At 40.0% G+C, this 23,732-nt stretch overlaps 1 protein-coding gene across 2 annotated transcripts in view; it reads left to right on the forward strand.

Annotated features, from left to right (window-relative positions):
• Positions 1 to 23,732, forward strand: part of FSTL5 (follistatin like 5) — a 597,279-nt gene that overhangs the window by 533,937 nt on the left and 39,610 nt on the right. For both annotated transcript variants that reach the window (XM_090036262.1, XM_090036263.1), the window contains 3 exons: positions 6,672 to 6,821; positions 19,710 to 19,817; positions 23,109 to 23,233. In XM_090036262.1, the coding sequence (XP_089892388.1) occupies positions 6,672 to 6,821; positions 19,710 to 19,817; positions 23,109 to 23,233 (383 nt within the window). The remainder of the gene's footprint in view (positions 1 to 6,671; positions 6,822 to 19,709; positions 19,818 to 23,108; positions 23,234 to 23,732) is intronic.

Here is a 23,732-nt window from a genome sequence, read left to right on the forward strand (position 1 = left end):
CTCACTGAGCCTGAGAGTGCGGGAAGGGTGATAATTACCTATCCAATGGATTATTGAGGTCCCAATCCAATAATGCTTTTACAGGTAACTATCCAATTATAATCCAATCTGATAGGTCACCCCTCTCTCTCTCTCTCTCACTGCTACAGTCTCTGCTCATATGCCTCGAACACGCAGGTATCACCAACCAAGTAAGCTCACACACCATTCAAACCTAAGTACTCTCGAGCCTCCATATTCCGTTTGCATGCCAAATCTTGCCTCAGGATTCCTTAAATACTCACCAAAATTGCACCATGTGTCAGTCATTCTTCTCACCAACCATACTCATGCACACGACACCCTACTATTGTGCTCTTGGCACTCAAGTGTAGCATACTGCACTCGACTGCACCACACAACCTACTGCACAGGCTTCCCAGATGTAAGTGGGTCACTGACATCATCCAGGTTTGCTCTTCTAGAACCTGCCCACCTCTAATCAGTGTGGGCATGCTCAGAAGGGGTCTCATGTTATGGACCACATCCAACACCAGTGCTGAACTAGTCCCAGATTAGAGGAAGGGAAAAAATCCAAATGTCTACTGTAAATCAGCTTTACCACAAATTAAGCCCTTGTGCTACCAGTGAACATGGAGAATACTTTCCATATTTTCTCACATTCTACATGCTTTCAAATAAGACATGCACTTTGTTTTGGGAAGACAGGATGAAGAAAAAAGTTTTCCAGAATTTTACTAGCCTATGCATGGGTAGGCCACATGCAGGAAAAAGTCACTCCTCATTTTACTGCAGCTGCACAGCTTAGAGGTTTAACCCTGTCACTGTTGTTGCCAGATTGCAGAGCCAAATGCAGCTGTTGTTTCAAGAGTGGCTGCGTCATGGTTAAACCTATAGCTGTGCAGCTGTGGCAAGAGGGTGAATGTTACTGAGGATGGGACCCTGGCCCTCCTGCACGTGGCCAGTCAGGAAGGGAGTAGAGTCCTTGGGAGACATTCCAGCATCCGCATACCTCCATTCTAACACAGAAATCAGCTTCCTTCCTAAATCACGGACACCAAGTTTGGAGCGGTAATTTGGGGGAAAAGGTGCATGTAGTATATGAATGAATGTGGTAATCATTGCCCTCTTTAAAACAACCTTGTATATACTGGAAGACAGTTTCTACATTAGCATTCAGTCTTCTTCTTTGCCAGGGAAAACAAATCCAGTTCTCTCAATGTTTTCTAATAGGTCATTTTTCAGATTTTGTTTCTCCTTCTGCACTCTCCAGTTAACCTACTTTTTCTATATGTGTAGTGCTGAAAACTGGAAACTTTTGTCTAAATGAGGCCTACCCAGTGTCACACTGAAAGTAAATAACTATTTCCCAATATCTACAACATTTCTATTAATACTTACCAAAAATGAGATTTACCCTTTTGCATCAAGTTGTTGACTCATTTGGACTGCAACTACTGTAATCTCTGGATCCTTTTCTGCGGTACTGCTGTCTAAATAGTTGTTCTCCATTTTGCATTTACATTTCACCAGTTTTGCAGGATCTTTCTGCCCTGAAAGGTAAAATCAAATAAAAATAGTTGAATTACTTTTGAAACAAAAAATGCCTCAGCACATCCCATTGCAGTCAGTGACAAAACTCCCATAAATTTCAACATAGCCTTGTTCTGCCTTTTTATATAATGAGACGGTGGAGGCCATGATTATCTGAGGTTTAGCTTGATCTAAAAGCCAAACTGAATACATGTTTGAGGAATTTTGATTGGACAACAACTAGCCGGCCTGATCTAACTTAGTTTACCTAAGGAAGTCCTCTATGTAGATCAGGCTAAGCCATGCCTGATCTAACCAATTGTGTGTACACATTCAGAGCACAGCCCAGGGGCCATGCTTTTCTTACCCTCCCCACCCCTTATTGGGCCTCTGGCCCCCCTCCCAACTCTAGATGTACAGCCCTTTCTGATCGCGCCAAGCCCCCCACACTAGCTAGCTCCCACCCACCCCCGATGCCATCCTTCCCACCACCCCATCCCAACTTCCTTAGATAATTTTTCCAGAATGGCTCCTGGCACCAGTGAATGTGCATCTAAGCAAAGATCTGATCAACAATTGTGAAATTTAAAGTAAGTAGTGGTATTCTAGGTCAGGTCCTGCAAATATATGCATGTGCCCTAAGTAACATTTAGATTACATACTCAGATGAGGTCAGAATGTGTACTTTTTGGAACAAGATGAGGTTTACGAAAATCTTTTTTTTACTCTACCAATTGCATCATAATTAGGTGTGACACATTCAAAATAATGGCTCAAAAATAATGGCATTAAGGGTGCCAATGAATTTTTTTCTGAAAGAATGCTTTGTGTGTAAACTGCATAAAAAGTCATGCAATATAAGATTAAAATGAGTTTGCTTGAACTATCATTTTTTAACATTTCAGAACATCATCCTATTTCAAAATGAGTGCACATGACAAATTTTGGTGGTGGTGATGATAGTGGTTACAATAGCATAATTGTTAATCATGTTATTAAATCATACATAATAAGCATAAGAACCTTGCTGAAAGGGCTTGATACAAAGCCAGTTAAAGTAAAATAAAAATCCTTGTACAAACTTTAGTAGCATTTGGATTAAATTGCCCCATAAATCCATAAACAATGTCTTGAGAATGTCTTTTTTCCTCTGACTTGTTTCATAAGTTTTCACTTTCAAATGAAGATTATATTGTCTTCCATCTGTTGATTAGATTAGATCTGATTTAAAACATCTCACTTTCTGAATAAAATCAGGGTGTGTTTGGGATGGGGGAAATGAACAATGAAAAAAACCCACTTTTAACCAGATATTTTCTTTTGTTACACAGACATTAAATTGAAAAAAAAGTAATTTGATCCTAGTTTAATTAAAATGAGAGAATAGTGTATTTTGGTTTATATTTTAAAGAAAAAAAGATTTTTGTCTGCTTACAAAACTGCAGGGGACATGAATATGAAACCTTAAAATTAAAACATACCAAATTTTTAAAAAAATGTCAAGTTCAGTCTCAACAAACACAATTTTTTTAAAGGCTAAATTTTAGCTCTGTTTATCAAAAACCTATTCTTGGATTCAAGAAAAGCCAGACGATATAAACTTAGATGGCTGAATATGCATCTGTAGATCATGATGTAAGACAAAATTGTATTTTGAAACGAAGGATCTATTTTGGATGATCACAGCTTAGCAGGGCTATCAAGTGGGGTAATAACAAAAGGGCATCAGAGAGCTTTTGATTAATTTGAATTAATGTAACTTGCAAGATCTATTAAAATTCATCTCAGGGTGCTGAATTCATCCTAGGGTCAATGGCAATATTTAAAAAGTTGTGAAAAATGAGTGTGGACTGGAAAAGGCCTAACATACTTTCCATTTTTAAAAAGCAGTACCCAGGAATTATAAACATGTCAGTCTGACTTCAATACCCAGGAAGTTGCTGGAGAAAATTCTATTGAAAAGCATCTGGAGGAGGAAAAAGTGATCTATATCAGCAAGGATAGATTTACAAAGAAATCATGCTAAAACAACTTGACCTTTTTATTTGACAAAGTAACTAGTGGGTGGTTGAATGAATGCAGTGAACATAGTTTATTTAGAATATAGCAAGGCTTTTGACATAGGCTCTGGAATTTTTCAGGTTTTGACATAGTAGGTTAGTCAGAATGCTGCCAGTTTCATTTGAAGAGAATGGGAGAAGTGAAATTGGAAAGCTTGGCTTTCAAGGTAAGGGTTGAAAAACTGGATATCTTGTTCGGACCTTGGAGCATGCAGTCCCCTAGAACTACAGGCAAAGGGGCCACACAGTGCCCTTGTAACTTGGCAGGGGCAGATCCAGATGGGGTGCAGTGGTATGGTTTAACTCCCCTTTTTGGACCATTCATGGGAGCAGCCATCCCCAAAGGTAAGACTCTCCTTTCACCTGCTCTTCAGCCACAGCAAAATGCCCTCTCCTGTCATTAATTGCACACTTCCATTTGAGTACCCCTTTATTTTTTGTTCCAAGAAAAGAGCATGGCACTAATAATGCCAAGGTTGCAGCTTTGATGCCCATACAGAGCACAAGATCTTTCCTGCCTCAGGCAGCAGGTTGGATTAGATGACCTCCTAAGGCCCTTTCCAAACTTAACACTCCATGATTCTATGATAAAGACGTGGTATACATTTTGACATCATGTCTGTGATGATATATCCATATAAATATAAATATATATACTCTCTCTCTCTCTCTATATATATATATATATATATATTTATAAATTCTGCTTTAGTCTTTCATGATTTGTAGCTTAGTTTGCATGATACTGGGAAAGGGAACATCTCATTTGAATATCTGAAATAATTTCCTATGCACTAATTGGATCAAGCAATATGCCTTCATACAGGTGTAGGGAACTGACTACATGGATAATTTTGCAAGGCTGGTGCCTGTGACATTACTAGAATAATCCTCCAATGGAAGTGGGAATTGCATATTATACAAATGATAATAAACTATTGATGAGATGATTGTACAGCATATTAGATGCTTGCTTGCTCATGTGCTTGTCTTATATGTGTACTAGCTAATTGTCCATCAAGAATGATGGATCCCTGCTCCCTTCCCTGTCCCCGCCACCTCCCCTTCCCTGCTGGCTGTTGTCAGGGCTGGGCAGTGGGGTGGCATAACCAACATGACCCCGTCTTCTCTTTCCCTCCCCACTTCCCTCCCTTCCTTCCTCCCTGCTGCCCAGCCCCAACAACAGCCACCATCATGACCCCCCGCTTTGCCTCCCCCTGCTCCATGCCCACCTGGACCCATACAGCCTCCCTCCCTCCCTGCCACCTCCCCCTTCCTTCCAGCTGTTGTCAGGGATCCATTCCTGCTCCCCTCCCCTGCTCCCCACCAGCCAGCCCTGATAACAACCACTACTGTGACCTCTCCCTTTGCCTCCTCCCACCCCGCTCCCCTCCCTCCCTCCCTGCCTACTACCTCCTCCTCCCTGCCGGCTGTTCTGGGGGGTCAGTGGGGATGGGTGGTGGGGAGCACCATAACCCCCACCTTTGCGCTCAGGTAGGGAGGAGTGGGGAAGCCCTGTTGCTCAGGCAGCTGGAGCGTGTTCTCCACAAACTTTTCTGTCAGCGGCTCAAACTTGGGCCCATGCAGCCAATCACCACCCACCCTCTCAGCAGTGTATGCACAGTTGGCCACAAGTGTTATGGACAGACACACAGACTAAGCCCTTTCTTATATTAGAACTGTTTACACAACGGCAAACTGCTCTAAAAAGTAAAAGGAATGAACAGTTTCCTCTATCATGCACGTCCCTTTTTTAAAAAGAAAAAACTATTTATTCTCTTTTCTTTTGGATTTTCACAATGGTATAACCATTCCAAAAGACAGCTTATTCTGCCTTCGTGAAAGTTCCTCAAACTGCATGTATTAGATGCTGTATCAAGATACTAGAGTTCAGGACCATTTTTCCATTAAAGTGATTTTTGTAGGTTCCTGTCTCTGGAAATATAACAGCCATAGAGCAAAAGGTAATGCTTACTGACCTTCTGTACAAGTAGGTTGATCTACTCAGATTGAAAATTGATTTGTTTCTCACTTTGACACGTGAAGATTTAGTGTGAATCTATCAAATGTATGGAGGGGCAAACATCAAAATATCTTGAGGCTAGAAAAAAGTTAGCATTAAAATACATTTTGTGCTCCATAAAAAAAACTAAGGAACTACTTAGTCCCACTTCTATTGGTATGTCGCTTTTTTCCCCTTCTCCCAAAGCAGCTTTATGTGAGAAAACAGATTTTTGCTGAGAGCTCATCAACTCCTTCTGTTTATTCCTCATGTGATGTCATCATCCCCTGACATACCATAATCATTACCACAGCAACCAGTGATGTTTTGCCAAGCAGAGGATTGTGAGGAATAAGCAGTAGATGAATGCTAAGCAAACAGCAATACTGATGTGATTAAACTGTCCCTAGTAATAAGGGAGAAAAAGAAAAATAGAAATATTAACATATACTGTATATTTTTAAGCAGAAAGTTTTTCCAAAATGTTCCTGTGGCTTCCAGATGTCTCTAAGAATATGAAGTAGATGGTCTTGAGTAGATTTGTCTAGCGGCACATAGAAAAATTAACCTATGGTACTTCTCTTTTCTGCATAAATCTTAAGGGTGATGAGTACTATGGAATAATATACCTTAATGCAAAGAGAAGACTTGTTGGCATGCAAATATATTCATATGACTAAACTTTTATTTTGGTACAGGCAAGACTTCCACTTGGAAATAGAAAGCTAAATACATAGAATTAAATCCTAATCTCATTGTAGCTGATAAGACTTTGACTTTGACTTTTCCAATTTTACCCATAATATTTTTGTGGAAAAAAATCTAAATGAAATATTTTTTTATTGGATTTAACACTAAAATGATGTACAAGTTTTTGGGGTTTTTTTTTTTTTCTCCGATGAAATGATGTACTTTTACCTTGTATTAGAACCTGGGAAAAAAACCATGGTATAAAATAGTTTGAAAAGTGTTTTTATTATTGTTATCATTGTGTAGGCTGACACATTTTCATTATTTTCATTTATCTTTCTCTCCCTTGTTTGTTTTTTATGATTGTTTTTGTTTCTGGCTTCCAGGATGAAGTTTGCCCCAAGGCTACAGAGGATACTATTCAACGGTGTGTGTGGGCGTCTGCTGTTAACGTAAAAGACAAGTTCATTTATGTGACTCAGCCCACTTTGGATAGAGTGCTCATTGTTGATGTACAGTCTCAAAAAGTTGTGCAGGTACCTCTTCCAAATTTGGAAATTAAGTCTGCATGCATAACGTGTTTTCAGTTTTTTATATTTTTTTTAAGACAGCCAATTTAGAATACCTTGAAAAAAGAGTGTTCACTGATCATTGTTAGCGATCCCTCATGGTCAAAGATGATCACTCCTGTGAGGGATCACTGATGATGATCAATGGACACTGTTTTCCAAAAACTATTTGAACTTGGCTGTCTACAATTAACACTGAACATTATGGCTAAGTACAGGCAGACAAAAAAGCTTGCAGCTGAATTGATTCAATCTTGACAGGTTAGTCTATGCTGCATAGATTGAACTGATAAGCATGTGAACATTCCCTTTTGATTCCAGAAATGCAGCCACATGCCTGCGGTGTCCTAGGCTAGAAGCTGGGTGGTGCTTAGAGCACTCTTCTCTGCTCAGCTGGAACAGACAACTTGAATCTGGAGGGGATTTGGGACAGAAGCTTAATAAGCTGATTTAACCTAAATCAGTTAAGTCTGATACTACACACCCATCCAGGTTTAAACCAGTATCAGCCATTTTGAAAGCAGTTTATGTGTACTGAACGTGCATTGTGTTACAGGTTTGAACCAGTTTCTGATCACTTATACTTGTTTATGTGTAATTTCTGCCTCTATCTGAAATAAGTTAATGATTCTTTACCAGTGTTTTCCCTTTGGTTATTTGATAATAATACTTATTTTGTCGGTTTCACTATTTCTCCATTTAGAGGCAGTTAGTAAAGGAGAAAAGATCAGAAAAGAACTTTATAAATGTGAAAAAATTAGGTGAATGAACCATTTGCATAGTTTCCAGTTAAATTGTTTTTCACTGGAAAATGTAGTCATCAAATCTGAAACTTTTCATGGATGTGTGAAACTTGAGTTTTAAAAGGAAATGTCCAGGATGGACTTTCAGTTAAAGGACAAGACACCTACCAACAATCCAGTGTTTAAAGGACTAACCTTGGTGGCTGAAATGAAAATTCATGTTGGTGGTGTGAATGAGGCAAAACAGGCTATTGATTATTTTATAGTGTGTATCATTCAGTCATCCCCATTGGAAATAGCACACTTTCATATAAAAATTATAGCCATTATCATAGGGATTTGACCCTTGAAGTCCTGCATCCAAAGTTATGGTCCTAAGCATTGTGACCACAGTTCCCAGTGTCAAAATTGTCTCTCTTAATAATATCTGCTGTTGGAGCTGTCCACCCTGTGTCTCCACCCTGTTTATTGGATAAGAGAGAAACTGACATCATAAACCAATGGTTATGTCACTCATTTTGAATGTGGGAGACCAAGATAAAAATCATAGCGCTAATGAATATTTTGTATTTTATACAAAGTGGAACAGTTTCAACAGCAGAGATTGAAAGGAACATGACACCCTAAAATCATCAGCAGTTTTGATTTAGGGAAGTGAGAAGATCAAATATTTTGTTGAATCAGGCAGAGCAGGGCTTTGAAGTTGGTCTAGTATATTCTGGGTAGGGGCCTTAACTGCCACATGGTTGCCATATGGCTTCTCCCTGTCGCCCCCCCCTCACCCCCCATGGAAAATCTATGTCTTTTTTGTTTTGTTCCCATGCATATGGTACAATTTTTAAATACCATTTTTATTTTGTCAAGTTGTCAATACGTTCCCTATTCAGCTCTAAGTAAAAGCCTTACTGACATTTAAAAATAGAATTCCATGGTTGAAAGAGTATTTTGCCAGCAAATGATTTTAAAAATAAGTAAATCGATTAAAGAAGCTCCAATTGAAGGTGTTGAATGATGTATAAGCCCCAGTGGAACAGATTCTAAACACACATTTTAAAAAACACCTGCATTTAAAAAACATAGTGGAAGACTCTGAAGATCAGTGGAAATGAGAAGCGAGGTGACTTTAAGCCAGTTCATGCTTTTTTGTTCTAGGCTCTTGTGGAGGTGGTTGCAGCACTTCATAAGTTATGGCAGACTGTCCCTGGCTTTCTATAGAAGCACTTTGTGAGATACCCACAGAGCTCAGCAATGTTGCCTTGCTTCCACCCAACCTAACCTCACCTTCCAAAATCCATTAATGTGCTAGTGAGGACCCTCCCTTAAGATGAACAATACCTGGACTTGAATCCTTTATCTGAACCAGATAGTTTTTCTGTTATTTGTTTTTTTGCACATTCAGAGAAGCACCCTAACAAAATGGGTCTTTACTGGCTGCTAGGTTTGGAAAGTTGTCCTGATCCATCTGTGATTCTGAAAGTTTTCCTGAAAAACTTTTATTGAAACCACTGTGTTTCCTGGAAGTTTCCATTTTGGAGACCTGAACTTTTCTTGTAAAAAACATATTTTATTAAGAAAATTCCAGGCCAGCTGTTCCAAGGAAAGGGACTTCTTGTAGGATAGATTAAGGTACTTTGCACTGGGCAGTTATTCCTTAGTTTAATCTAGAGCTCTGCCAGGTCCTTTGGGCTTTCATAAACTGTGCAATGGTTCTGGCAGGGGAGAATCTTTCCCTATTGACAAAGAGTTTTGCATTTTGGTTTGTTTGACAAAGGTGGATATATTTTGCTGTAGTTTAGTTCTGGGGCCCTTGTCTCAACTCAAATTGATGTCAATGACTCAATAGTTTTTACTTGCATAATATATATGTCCATTTAGGACAATGAAAAGACTCTGATTACTACAGACCTTGAGATCGTACTTCTTTTGAGCTCAATGGGATTATTTTATTTAATGACAATTAGCACAGCCGTCTATCAACAGATATATGAAATGAGCAAAATGTCTGTATATGCTTTGAAAATAATAGCATGAACTTCATGAGCCTTAAATATCACAATATTAAGATACTATTTAAATGATAAAATCTCTAGTGTTTACAGCTGTTTACAAGACAGATACAATTTACAAGAGGCAAAATCACAGTCAGTTTCTTTACTGGTTCTATTTCAGTCTGGTTATACAAAGAGACGTTATAGTCCATTTTTCATTTTTAAATCAGATGCATACAGTGGATTATTTTTCAGTATACAGTCTTTAGTCTTTTAGACTGTTGGCATTTGACCAGGAAAATTAGCCTTATTTTGCTTTCAGCTGCAACAAAGGTCAGTGAATTACAGGCGCACAGTTTAGGATTGGCAACAATCTTCTGCTCTCAGTGGAATTTTCTAACTGCAGAAGATTTCAAAACATGTAAAATCATCTTTAACTTGTTTCAAAAGTAGATTTAGCACAGCCTGAAATAAATTTAATTCTGATGCTTGGAGCTTTGAATCCAGTTAATGAATAAGCCTCATAACTTGTTAGCAATTCCCTCATCCCTATTATATGTGAAATTAATAGAAGGGGTCTGTGACCTCACAGTGGATGTTCAGATTTAAATTTTAATCATACAAATGTCTAGAGTCTGAAGGGTTCGCACTCTATATAATGTAATACATATATAAAACAAATATTCTAATCAAATGTAATTTTCATATATAATAAAATCCCAGTGTAAATGATTAATTAAACTTTCATCTGAAATTTAAGGATTTTTTAAACCTTATTCTGTAGAGAAATCCAATTTGTTTTCTAGAATAGCCAACTGTCATTATAAAAATTAATGGAATCATCATAAAAGTACCCAGGCTTTAAAACTATTATTAAACTTAACACAGCTATGATTTATTTTTCCCATTTTAGGTAGCTACATATTTTAAAAACTGTTGCATTTTAAAGCTAATTGTTATATTTACCACCATGTAATATATGGCTAGTGCACTAACCAGCACATCAATACTGATTATTACATTAAAATCTTAAAATCTTTCAATTTAATTATTTAATCAGAGAAAGGTATTTTAGAAAATATTTAGTGATTTTTTTTTTAAATTTGGTTTTTGGTTAAAGAAGAGAGACTTCATTTGTGGCAATGTTCATATCACAAATGTTACTGAAAACGTTATCAAAATATCCAGAAAGGTGCAAGGGTTTCTTTTTTCCTTTACCAAAAACAATTTGAAATGGAAAAAAAATTGATAACCAATGTTAAGATGTTTTTGGTAATTTTTGAAAAAAAAAATTATTTGAAAAGAGAGACAGAAGTTATTATTGAACAGAATGAAACAAAAACATCTTTTATATTTTGAAAATTGCTTAGACAGGCAGGCTATGGTGTCGCAGATTTAAAATCTGAAATTGCTGATGAAAATTGACAGTTTCTTGATTCTGAAATTAGTTAATCTCATTACTTAGGTAAAGCCAAAGGGTGAAATCATAACACCATTGAAGTAGTAAAATACCCTGTGGAATCAGTATATTATGCTCTTGAGTAAAAAAAAAAAAAAAAAAAAAATGCATAAATTGGAGGTACTCATATATTGTGGATTTATGAAATTGCATAATTGGGTTTTTGGTTTAATATTTTACATTGCAGATTTAAAAGCTGAGGCTGCTGGCATCCCCTGCTCAGCCCAGCCTCTCAACACTTAAGAAAACAAGCAAACAAAAAAAGCCCCACACTCACCTGCACTGGCAGCTGCCACTGTGGGCCTCTGAGGGGTTGTGGCAGAGCTCCCACATGCAACACGGGGTAGTGGGGGCCAGAGGGGATTCCCCACTCCCTGCCTAGCACCTGCGTGGCAGCTACAGATTCCACACACTGTCCGGGAGCTGGGGTGGCTCCACCTGTTGGCCAGAGTCTGGTACCACTCAGTCCCAGTGGCCCCAGCTCCTAGACAGTATGCAGCACCCTGAGAACCCATGCTGCACCCATGCCATGGAGCAGCTGCCACACAGGTACCGGGCGGGGGGGCAATCCCTGCTGCCCCCAACTGCCCTGCACTGTGCAGGGGGGCTCTGCCATGAGCCCCCAATTACTACTGCCAGAGCTGGTGAGTGCAGAGCTATTTTTTTTTTAATTTAATTGCTGGGATGCTGGGTCTGGGCAGGGCAGCCATTGGGGGTGGGGCTGGGGGTGGAGATCAGGGAGTGGGTTCTGTTCAGTGGGGTTCTGCCATGTGGCTCCAGAGCCCCCACAGCCACTGCTACTGCCAGTGAGTGCAGGTTTTTTGGTGGGTTTTTTCTTTTATTTCCAGACTGCTGCAGCCAGGCGGGGTGACCATCAGGGGTGGGGCTGGGTGGGGGTGATCAGGAAGCAGGGGCTGTATGGGGGCACTCTGCCAGGAGGCCCCAGAGCCTCCACAGCTTCTGCTGCAGCTGTTGTGTGTGGGGCTTTTTTTGGAAGTGCTGGCAAAACTCCCCCAACGCAGGGAGAGGCAGGCACAGCTGGAGAAGCCACCCGGACATGCCTGTCTCTTCCTGGCTGATCCAAATTACCAAATCTCTCTGAATCAGCGCCAAATCTTTTGAATCTGATTCAGCCAAATCAAGTCAGGACAGTGATCTGAATCTCCAAGTTGAATCATTGTCCTCCGAATTGGCCAAATCTGAATCTGAATCAAATACTTCCCTATTCGCACAGGCCTAGTGATCAGCTATCGCACCCAGCTGCCAGGCACAGTGGAGTCAAAGGCTCCAGTCCAGCCCTGTGGTTGGGAGCACAAATTAAGTGTTCTGTACTCCCAACTTCTGGGGATCAGCAGAGTAAAAGACTCCCACATCTGCAGTTCCAACCCCCAGAGCACAGCAGAGCTCTTAATTCTGCTGCATCCTGGATCCCAAGAGCACAGATCACCTAATCTTCACTCCCAGCCCCAAGGGTGCAGTAGAGCCCGTGACTCCAGCTGTGCCAGGAGCCTGGGAGCCCTGATCAGATGCTGCTTCCAGCTTCAGTTGTGCAGTAGAGTCAAGGGCTCCAATATACCCCAGGAGCTGGGATCAGCAGCTGATATGCACTCCCAGCCTTCAGTAGGACCTTTAAATCCAGTGCACCCCAGAGGCTGGGAGTGGCAGCTGATTGGGACTCACTGCAGGAGCACTGCACTCCTCAGGAGCACATCAGAGTCATGGGCTGTGGTGTACACTGAAGACTGGGGGTGGCCGTCAACTAATCTGTGCTCCCAGCTTTGTTGGGGGTAAAGGGGAGAGGGGTTCTTTGGTTCCCCCTTCATGAGCAATATGGTACGATGAGGACCTGATTGCCAGTTCCACAATCACACTTCTTGCCATGCTGCACATGGAAGCACAGTTATTGGGATAACACATCAGATTCCATGGTGCTTTTAGTTGAGAATCTGCCAGGATGAATTTCCCTGCAGGCCTTAGTTTTTTTACAAGAAACAATCGAATTCTAAGGAAAATTCCCATTGTATCAAGCACAATGATAATGTTAATATGTGGTCCACCATCTCAGATCATGCATCAGTGTTCATGCCAGTCTGGCCAGCTTAATCTGGAAGTCGAGGTTTCAGTCAGGACTGGGCTGACTGACCAACAGCATGGGTATCATGGGTATTACAGGCAGATGCTAAGTTTTGCACAAGACCCCTAGATACTTAGTAGAGGGAGGCACTGAGTTGGAGGCAGGAGGATCCAGCTTCCAGATCAGCGGAGCCAAATTAATCCTTCCCACACCCCCACAGCCACTGCCAAATTAAGGTATTTCTATCCTCATATGCCATATAAAATTGTGGTAGTTGTGGAGACAGGGAAATTAATCTAGCTTTGGCTCATAAAATCTTCTATTGAAGCAATGCCCCACTTCTTCTTTGCTCCATACAGCCAAAAGTTCAATCAGCCTTGCCTCTATTCCAGTGCCCCAGAGTGCGTACTCTATCAAGCACTCAGGGAAGGGACAGGATTTAACTTGTGACACACTTGCCAAAAAGATTGGCGACCACTGGTCTAGACAATAGAAGGGAATGCAGATAAGAGCAAAAAAATACATTTTCCTTTCTATGGGGTATAGGCTGTAGCTGTGTTGGTTCTTGTCTGCCTTTCTATAACTTTCAAGTCAAATCAAGTCAGTCCTGAGGCCACTGTGACTGTTGAGGTACCTTAGATTCTGTGCATCATTGGTAATTGTTTAGACAGAGGGACTGGCAGTGCCCATCTCCTCTCCAGGTGTGGATGGCCATTGGCTCACAGGGAGCTCATCCACCCTTTGACAGGTGTTTGTTTTTAGTTCTGCTGGGTGTCCACACACCCTCCTCACCCAGACTAGCCCTGATGGGGGTACCGATTTAGTCAACAACAATCCAAACATGGGATAGGCTGTACTGGTTTACATGGTACCATATAGCAGACCAAGAGAGGCCTGGCCTGACAAGGTTTATAACTTTGACAGTGCCTAATTCAGCAAAATGTATCTATAAATAAAAGATACCTAAGACATTGAGTAAGATAGGCAATAAAGCTATGAGAAGCAACTGTACCAAAAAAACTCCAGCTGAAAAGCTTAAACTTTGTTAAGACACTGACATCTGTAATCATATGGGATCTGTTTATCAAAGCAAGGACACTGAAAAATGCCATGTAACTTACATATGAAATAGTTTGTGGGTACCAAACATTTTAATGTGTTACTGCTGATCCCCAGATGGCTTTCAGAATTGGAATAAATCTCATTTGATGTCCTTTGACACTTTTCACAGCATTACATGCAGTGCCCTAGACTGCTAGCAGATGTTAAGACCGTGGTGTGATTGGGGTGTGAGGAATTTTCTGTCCCATTTCTGAAAACAACATCTGCTATGCCAGATGTACATGGAAGTGTCACAGTTCTGGGGATGGGGCAGAAAATTCCTTGGACTCCAACTGCATGACCTCTAGCTGCCAGTAAGGGGAGCCCTGCATCATGCAGCTGGTGGGGAATGGAAAGCTCCAAGCTTCCCAGCTGTACCCAGAGCTCCCCTCTCTGCAGGTGCCACTTGCATGGTCTGCTGGGAATGTAAAAAAGCATTTGTAGAAGTAGGGCTCCCAACTACACAGCCACTTTTTAAAGATCTGGGGTACTGTGAGCCCCATCAGAGAGCCTTTCCTGGCACATACAGTTGGGATGAGAGAGCTCCTTACATCCCACTGCTCATGACAGATGTCTCTTTAAACTGGCATGTGCAGCTGGGGATGGGAAAAGCTCCCCCATCCCTGGCAGCACACCTGTTTTTAAAGAGGATTTGGGACCTGGGGCTGGCTCTGGGATTAGAGCAGGAGGCAACCAGGTTCAGGACCCAGCCTACCCTCAACCCAGTTCCACCAGTTGGGCAGGGGACAGCTTTGTCCTGGGCCACAGGGTTGCTTGGTGAAAAATCCAGACACAGTAAAGCACCAGAATAGGGCACCAGAAAGCCCTGATCTCCATTTTGACCCAGAGCTGTCCCCTGTCCAATCCTGAAGATCAGGTAGAAGAGGACTGTGTCCCAGGCACAGAAGCTGTCTCATGCCTTAAGGCTCACTGGGACTTGGCACCTTTATGAGTCTTAAAGAATGGGACCTCTAGATCAAGGATCTTAAAGGTCCAGGTTCTGGCAAGTCTATAACCCAATGCCAAAAATTAGCCTTGTCAACATTGGGATCAGGGAAGCACCCATCCCGATTCCAAACCAGGGGCTGCCCAGTTCGCAATGCTGACAGTCATCTGATTGTTATCATTAGGATGATAGAGCATGTTAGATGTTCAATGTATGGTTCATACAATCTAGCTATAATGTTAAATATTTTTGTGAATTATCATGTGGTTTGCCATTTTCTATTGGCATAAATACAGTGCATGCATGGTATGTAGCTAATTATGGCATGATTAACACTCAAATTGCATGCAAAATGTAACATGTACCATAGAAAGTCATAAAAACAGTCAGGTCTCATAACCATTCAAGAATATGCCAGTAATCTATAAAAAGCTTCCCTACCTCTTCCCCTCCTCTCACAACATCAGGATTTTTCCCACCTGAAAGTCAGAACTGAATTGTTAGTTATATTAGTCCAATTTCCTATCCTAGCCATGTGCAAGAAATCAAAGGCTGTTGAGAACTACATAGTAATTTGTTTGTAAACCAAAGCATAGTCCTAACTGATTGTTTCCACTGTCATTAAGGTCAAATACAAACATTGTTGGAGATGCACTTTCTAAAGGCCATACTTCCTAAAATATGCTCCTTTTCTCTGGTAATATGTTAGTTCCATATTGAAATGATTATTCATACGTTTCACATAATTTAAACTCTTTTTTTCAAGGAAAAATGTATCTATACTTGGCAAAAATTAAGATTAGTGCTAGGCAGAGAGAAGTGGTCTGGTCAGGATCTAATGTGAAAAAAATCTTGCTTGAAATTTTGAGGGAGTAGTGGATTCCATAATGAAAAGCTATCAAGTTTCTATAATAAGGAAACTTTAATAAGCCATCTAAAAACCCTTTTTTTAGCTTTTAGGCAGACTTTTATGCTGAAGTATTTTGGGGGGTTTTCTCTTCCCCCTCCCCTTCACTATGATGAATCTATTATTAGTTTGCTTCATGTGTTTATTTTCCACATTTTGCTATTTTTTTTTTAAATAAATTTTCTGGACACCTCAATTTATTTGTCTGATAAAAATAAGCAATGAAGACAAAACCGTTGATGTACATATATAAGAATAAGATGATATAGCTCTTACCAGATTAAGAGAGTCCTACACTGGACATTCTGAGTTACAAATAAATTAGATCCCAATAATGCAGATTGTGTATATGTAATTTTAAGTGTGGGCAGGTCCTTTGACTTCAGTGGGACAATACTCATGCATGTATATGTACAGGATAATAGGCCTTGCCTTCAAAGTATTTTATAACAGCAACTGTTTTGTCTCTGTCCTGTGGTCTGTTAAGTGAGCTCCTAAGCAGGACTGGAAACTTGGGGAATCACCAAATAGGAAGCATTCTTGTGTAAACATAGGTATTAGCTATTCAGACTTTTGGAGTGAAGCAGCTTCATGGAAATTTAAGACAGGGAAGTGAAGTAAACAGCACACTAGTCTAGATATTGTTTTAGATGGGAAATCACTTAACTTACGGAAAAAAAAATTATAAAGTGTGAATGACCTTTTTCAGGGGTTATCTTGCTGCTTTAAAATATTGCTAATAAACAACTTGGTCCCATAGTCTATGTTCAAAAAGAAAAGCAAGTTCTACTAAGCTGAAGCAGTGTCATGTTGTAACACCTCAGGAGTACAGTTAAGTATCATCGGCAGTCTCAGCCAGCCATTAGTATGTTATCTTGAGGGTCTACATCATTAGTTTAAATTAGATTCACTTAATTAGCCAGCTGGTACTCTCCCTGACAAACTGATAAACAAGCTGTGCTTTACAATTCCGAAATGTGAAATCAAGATACAATGATCCACACATTTGTTTTCTACTTTAAGGACCAAAATAGAAAAGTAATCTTCCCTGTTGTTGGTTTTTTTTCCCACTGTTGTTTTATCTCACCCAAAATATAAAATTGTCCTTTCAATTCTAATCAAACATGCTTTCCTCCCCACTTAACTATCACACAGATTTCTACCTCTGCTCATAGGTATACAGTTGTGTTAACAAGTAATTTCCAAGTAGTAAAGAAGTATATTCAAATGCCTGAAAAAATATTAGTGCTAAGAGGCACAGGATTCATTTGTGTTATACTGAGCTAACCTCTGTGACATTAGAATTTGATCACAAACCTTCAAAATTTTGAACAAAAATTCTTATATATACTCCACATTAATATATCAGAATTATATTAACTGTTGAGGGAAAGAGCTATTCTTTCTTTACACCCAAGTTCTCTTTCTAGCCTTGTAAACATTTAAGTAATCAATTATTTGGATATGTTATTAATGAAATGTGAACAGTTCTAATTTAGTTGTCATGTAATCTAAGCTGATCCTGAATCTGCCAATACATTTATGGATTACGGTACATTTGTGGAATGGTAATATACATGAGCCCAATGACGTCATTCTCCTGTTGTAATTGGCCTTGGTGAGGCCGCACCTGGAGTACTGCATCCAGTTTTGGGCTCCACAATTCAAAAAAGATGTGGAGAAGCTTGAGAGGGTGCAGAGGAGAGCCACACGCATGATCAGAGGTCAGGAAAACAGATCTTGTGATGAGAGGCTGAGAGCCATGGGACTCTTCAGCCTGGAAAAGCGCAGGCTCAGGGGTGATCTGGTGGCTACCTATAAATTTATCAGGGGTGCTCATCAGGATCTGGGGAAACGTCTGTTCACCAGAGCCCCCCAGGGGATGACACGATCGAACAGTCACAAACTCCACTGTGACTGATTCAGGCTGGACATAAGAAAGAAATTCTTCACTGTCTGAGCCCCCAAAGTTTGGAATAAACTGCCGCTGGAGGCAGTTCAAGCACCCACTTCGAATGCCTTTAAGACACACTTGGATGCTTATCTTGCTGGGATCCTATTATCCCAGCTGACTTCCTGCCCCTGGGGTAGGGGGCTGGATTTGATGATCCTCCGGGGTCCCTTCCAGTCCAAATGTCTATGAAATCTATGGCTATGTTCAGACATTCAAAAAGCCCTGGAAAAATTGACCCATGTTGTATGTTTTTCTGTAAGCAGCGTACTTTAGATTGGTAGTGAACAGAATACACATTTGCCCTTTGGTGTGGGGAAGACGGGGTACAAATTTTGGACCAGATTCTGCCATTTTAAAATCAACCTGTTTATTGAACTTCTGTTATGGGTATAGATCAGTTTCCAATCACTTAAACCAGTAAAACTGTAATGTCTTTACATGGCCTAAGTGTCATTTCAGTGCTTAATAAGTGGAATCTGGTCCTAAACCTCTTCTGACCTTCCATAACAATATGGCATATAATACTACTTATCAAAGGAAAACTTGGTGCTGCCAATTGTGGAACTAGATTCTAAACCAGGATTGCTTTTACACACCCTTGGCTTTGCCTTACAGGGAGGAAGCTTTTTACCTTGACTCCAGCAGAAAGATGGAAACTATTGCCTTGGGATTATTGTGTCCTTTATTGTAACTGTTGCTAAGTGCTGGGTGAGATGTAGTGAATGGTTTAATTTTCTAGGAAGAAATTACTTCAATGAATTTAAAAACAAAAATGGTATTGATCTGTGGTAGAAGTGTACATTTAGGGAAAATTAAGTAACTTCGCTGCGGTAGTCTCTTTTGATTTTGTAAATTAAATACGAGTCATAAACACATTAAGAGATGTTAACTAACAAATTTTAACTATCTAATAAAATACCTGCTATATGCGCAGTATTATATACATTTAATTTCTTATAGTTGATGACAATCATTTAAACACTGAACCTAGGAAACAGTGAGATGGAGCAAACAGCTTATGGGTGGTGCAATCACCTACCCCGGCAATCTTCAAGAGGAGACTGGACGGTCACCTCGCTGGGGTCACCTGACTCTAGTTGTCTTTCCTGCTTAATACAGGGGAGCTGGACCCAATGATCTTGCAAGGTCCCTTCCAGCTCCTTACAGTCTATGAATCTATGAAACATGTTTTGCTCATTTAAGCTTTTAAATGTTTACATAAATTTCACAATCACACTTATCTACAGATGAGAAGAAATGGCAACTTTTATAAAAACTGATGATCAGAATTCCTTTTGCATCTTCAGTTCATGGGCAATAAAAATCTTACTCATATATGTTAAGGCATGTAAAATATGGTAAGAAAGATAAGTAAATGTTTGGCTAATTTACTAATTTTGTTTCCTGATTCCTAATAGCTTCAGAATGGCATGCAATTTAATTAAGTGTTGAATGAGCATATATCTGTGTCACATTGTGTAAATAATGAACACAGATATAATTCTTTAAGTAGAAATACAGTAATTACTCAGAAGGCTGCCTCAGAAACTGACAGCTTAATTTTTAAATATTCTTAATGTATCTGGAAGACCTCATCCAGTCATAATTTTTTATTCAATGTTATACATTACTATTCTCTTTCAAAACCAGACACTGACTGTTTCACTTTTCTGTACGCTATAGGCAGTAAGTACAGACCCAGTACCAGTGAAACTGCACTATGATAAATCACATGATCAGGTATGGGTGCTCAGCTGGGGAAGTATGGAAAAGAATTCACCAACCCTGCAGGTGAGTATATTTATCTGAATGTTGTAGAAGTGCAAATAATCAAGTTAATATCAAAGAATAAGTTTCTGATTCATATACTGTCATATCACCTTACAGAAATCTAGTTTCAAATACCTAGTTTATAAATTTGGGCCCTGAGTTAAGAAAGCAATGCAACCTTTATCTTCATCTGTTCCTATTCAAGATAGCACTTAAGCATGTACTTAATGTCCTGCATAAGGATTCTTCTCTGAATTAGTGCCTTGATTAACTCACTGTATACAAAGAAAATACTTGCCAACATCACAAGACCAGTAAATACTGAGCAGACACCCAGAATTTAGCAGGCTCACCACTCCTTAAAGATCATTTAATAATATACAGAATTTAATATCAAACCATCTTCAGAAGCAGAACAATAATGCTAAAATATGTACTTTTTAGCTAAAAAAAATAAATAGATGCTATAACAAAAATTGTGTTGGCAGTGATGATTTTCACTGTATACTCGAATTACTGTTTCCCTGGTAATACTTCTTCATTGAATAGATACAAAAAGGTTTTAAGTTACATTAAATATCTACCGTATTTTACAGTGTATACATTGAGTTTTGAAGCCCAAGTTTTATCTCTTAAAATTCAGTCTCAACTTATACACTGTATCAATACTTTTAACCTCCCCCACCAACCCTAGTGATGCCCCAGCCCAGCCCCAGTTCCAGCTGAGCCCCAGCCTGGCCCTGACCCAACCTTCTTCACCTATCGACAGCATCCCTGTCACTGAAGGCCATAGGGCTCAAACCCAGCTTGAGCATGGCTTGCAGGCCTTGCCATCACTTTGGGGATGCTGCTCAGCTGGGGGTTGAATCTGGCCCTATCCCCTGCGAGCAGTGCTGCCAGAGCCTCGCCAGCCAAGTACTGAGCCCGGCTCCATCCCCTGTGAGCAATGCTGGGCTCAGCGCTTGGCTGACATGACTGAGGCAGTGCCACTTGCAGGTGATGGGCTGGGCTCAGCATCCAGCCAAGTGATGTCCCCGTAGTATGCTCACAGGAGATGGGGCCATGTTAACTGAGTGCTGAACCTGGTACCACTCACAGGGGATGGGACCAGGCTTGGCACTTGGCTGGTGCAGCCCAGGCAGCACTGCTCACAGGGGATGGGGCCAGGATCAGTGGTCAGCTGGGATGACCCCGTCCCCTGCAAGCAATGCTGCATGAGCCATGCCAGCCGAGTGCAAAGCCTGGCCGTATCCCCTGTGAGTGGCACTGTAGCACATGTCTACCCCAAGGTGCTCAGCCTACAATAAGGGTGCACAGGGGCCAGTATAAGTCAACCCCATATATCTGATCCAGAAAGTAAGGTTAACTTATACACTGGATCTACAAAATTCCTAACTTTTTGGATCAGAAAAATATGGTCAACTTATACACCGCGTTGACCTGTGCACCATGAAATATGGTAGTTCCAAAACAATTAAATGATAGTGCTATAACAAACTGAAACTCTGCTTAATTTCATCATTTTGTCCTTAAAACATAATCTTAATTATTTTGATAGCAGTAGTGAAGTGAACTACCTGAGAATTATTTAGATAACCTGTGAACTTCTTCAGTAAAGTTGATTATTTTCATCAGTTTTATTTCAAACAAGGGGATACTATGGCACTGATAATGGGGATTTGCTACAGGAGAAAAGAACATCATGTTTTCTAATTACCTATTTTTTTAACTATGTTGCTACTGATTGTGGCTTTGTGTTTGACTGGAACATTCAGTGGATTTTAAACATGCTGGATAATTAGATTGCATTTCACTCAAACTGTACTGGTTTTATGCAGAGTTAAGCAAGCTGAAAGATTCCTAACACTTGCATTTTTCTGGAAATAAAACCATAAAAACCTTCACTTTTATAGTGCCTTCAAGCATGGACAAACAGATGTACAGTCAGTGGGGAACATTTAGAAATATTTCAAAAGTACATTTTCATTTCTTTCCTTATTTTCCTTTGTGCTACATTTCACCTCACATCAGGGCCCTGGGACAATTTCCTTCTTTACCTGATAGTTTTGTGTCACAATTTCAGGATACCTTTTCTATTTTGCCTTTTTTTCTGTGCTGCATAGAATCTTCTCCCATCTATCCTTCCTTTTCTATGTGAATGTTAAGACCAAGATTTTTTAAGTATGAGCTTAAACAAAAACTCACTTGTTTAGGTACCAAATGAATGATGTAGTTTTTATGAGAACTACTGGGTGGATTTTTGTCCAAATTAGGACTTTTAATTTAGATGCATAATTAAGGACTCACCCTAGAGAGGCCCAAAACCCTACTAAAGTTTAAAAAAAGAAAAAAGTAAGTAATTATCAAAGACTTGGGATCAGACATACAGCGATTCTCTGGGATTGGCAATACCAGTCAATTTTACTCCATAGTCTTCATAGTCTAAACAGGTAAGGTGGAATTTGATTTCTCTTTGAGCATCTAAATGGCATTATTTTAACTGTGTAAGTGCCTTATATACACTCACAGAAGAAACAAGCCCCAGACCTGAGAGAATTTGGCTTTGAAACCTGGAAGTTCTCCCCTACGCAAGTTTTTCATGCCAGAATGAAGGGCTTACATTTCTGCTTGACTTTTCTCAGTAACAGGAATCAAGCATCAGCTCTCCCTGTGCCTTCCACAGACTGGGAACTCCATTATGGTGATTGGGGGGGTGGGAGGGCATTTTTTAAAGTTTGAGTCCTCCCATGATTGGGAGAAGTCATGCTGTAGCTTTCATTACACCTTCCCCAGACTGGGGACCGGGGACCCAATTAGATCACAGTGCTGGGAAGTAAGATACAGGTACAAACTACTGCTGGGTTAAGAAGGCCTTGGCCCCAGGTTTCTGTCTTCCTTGGTAGGCATCCTAACCACTCAGAAATTGGGATTAAAATACAAATAGTCCCTTCTACTTCCTCCCCTCTACAAACTTTTTTCTAGAACTTGCATATGTTGTAGATCATCCAAAGTGCAAAGTATAGACCTAAAATAACCAGGCAGAATGCTAGAAGACTGTCAGTTAGATGCATAAGGGCCTGAGGAATATTACAAACAAGCATACAGTGAAAAGTCAAGGTTTTCATTGCCTACTATTCCATTTTATTAAATTTGGTTTTGCACCTTAAATGCACTAGCATTCCTGTGGGTGGAACTAGACAAAGTGGGTGTTTGTAAAACAGCTTATTATGTTGATCATATGTTATTTATTTGGTCTAATTTTCAATAAAGAATGACTAACTAAAACATGTAATATTGTTCTACGTCATATAGGTAATAACACAGGCCAGTGGGAGTGTTTCTCACCACACAATCCATACACAGCCAGTGGGAAGGCAGTTTGATAGAGTGGATGACTTTTTCATTCCTAGTACAACCCTCATCATTACCCATATGAGGTAAGTTTCATCTGAGCCATAATATTTTTGTAATTAACTTGCAATGGAACCATGATATACTACCTAAAATATATATTGTATGGGAAAACAAAAAACAAACAAACACTAAACAACCAGGTCCATGTTATAACATTTTACTCTGTGGGGCAGTTTCAATTAGAGCTTTCTGTTAAGAACTGGTTTTTTTGTACTTTGTTCACAGACTAGAGTTTTCTGCCTAATCTTGGCATGTGTTGGAAACCTCCATTGATATCAATATCTGGACAAGATATTCCATATCTGAAATAAGCATGAGATTGCCTGTATTTTTAAGTGTTGAAGTTTGTGAAGTTTGGATGCTCCCCTATATGTGGGAAGCCTGGATTTTGGTTTAGTAACATGCATGCATTGTTCACATATCCCAAAATGGCATTAATCATATAGAATTTGGTCTTTCATGTCTTGGTAGCTGGTGATCATCTTTTTTGGTATTGTTGAATACATGAGCTAAGTACAGACA

The sequence above is a fragment of the Crocodylus siamensis genome, chromosome 2 (assembly GCF_052110815.1).
Source record: "Crocodylus siamensis isolate JL-2025a chromosome 2, ASM5211081v1, whole genome shotgun sequence".
Taxonomy (NCBI): domain Eukaryota; kingdom Metazoa; phylum Chordata; order Crocodylia; family Crocodylidae; genus Crocodylus; species Crocodylus siamensis.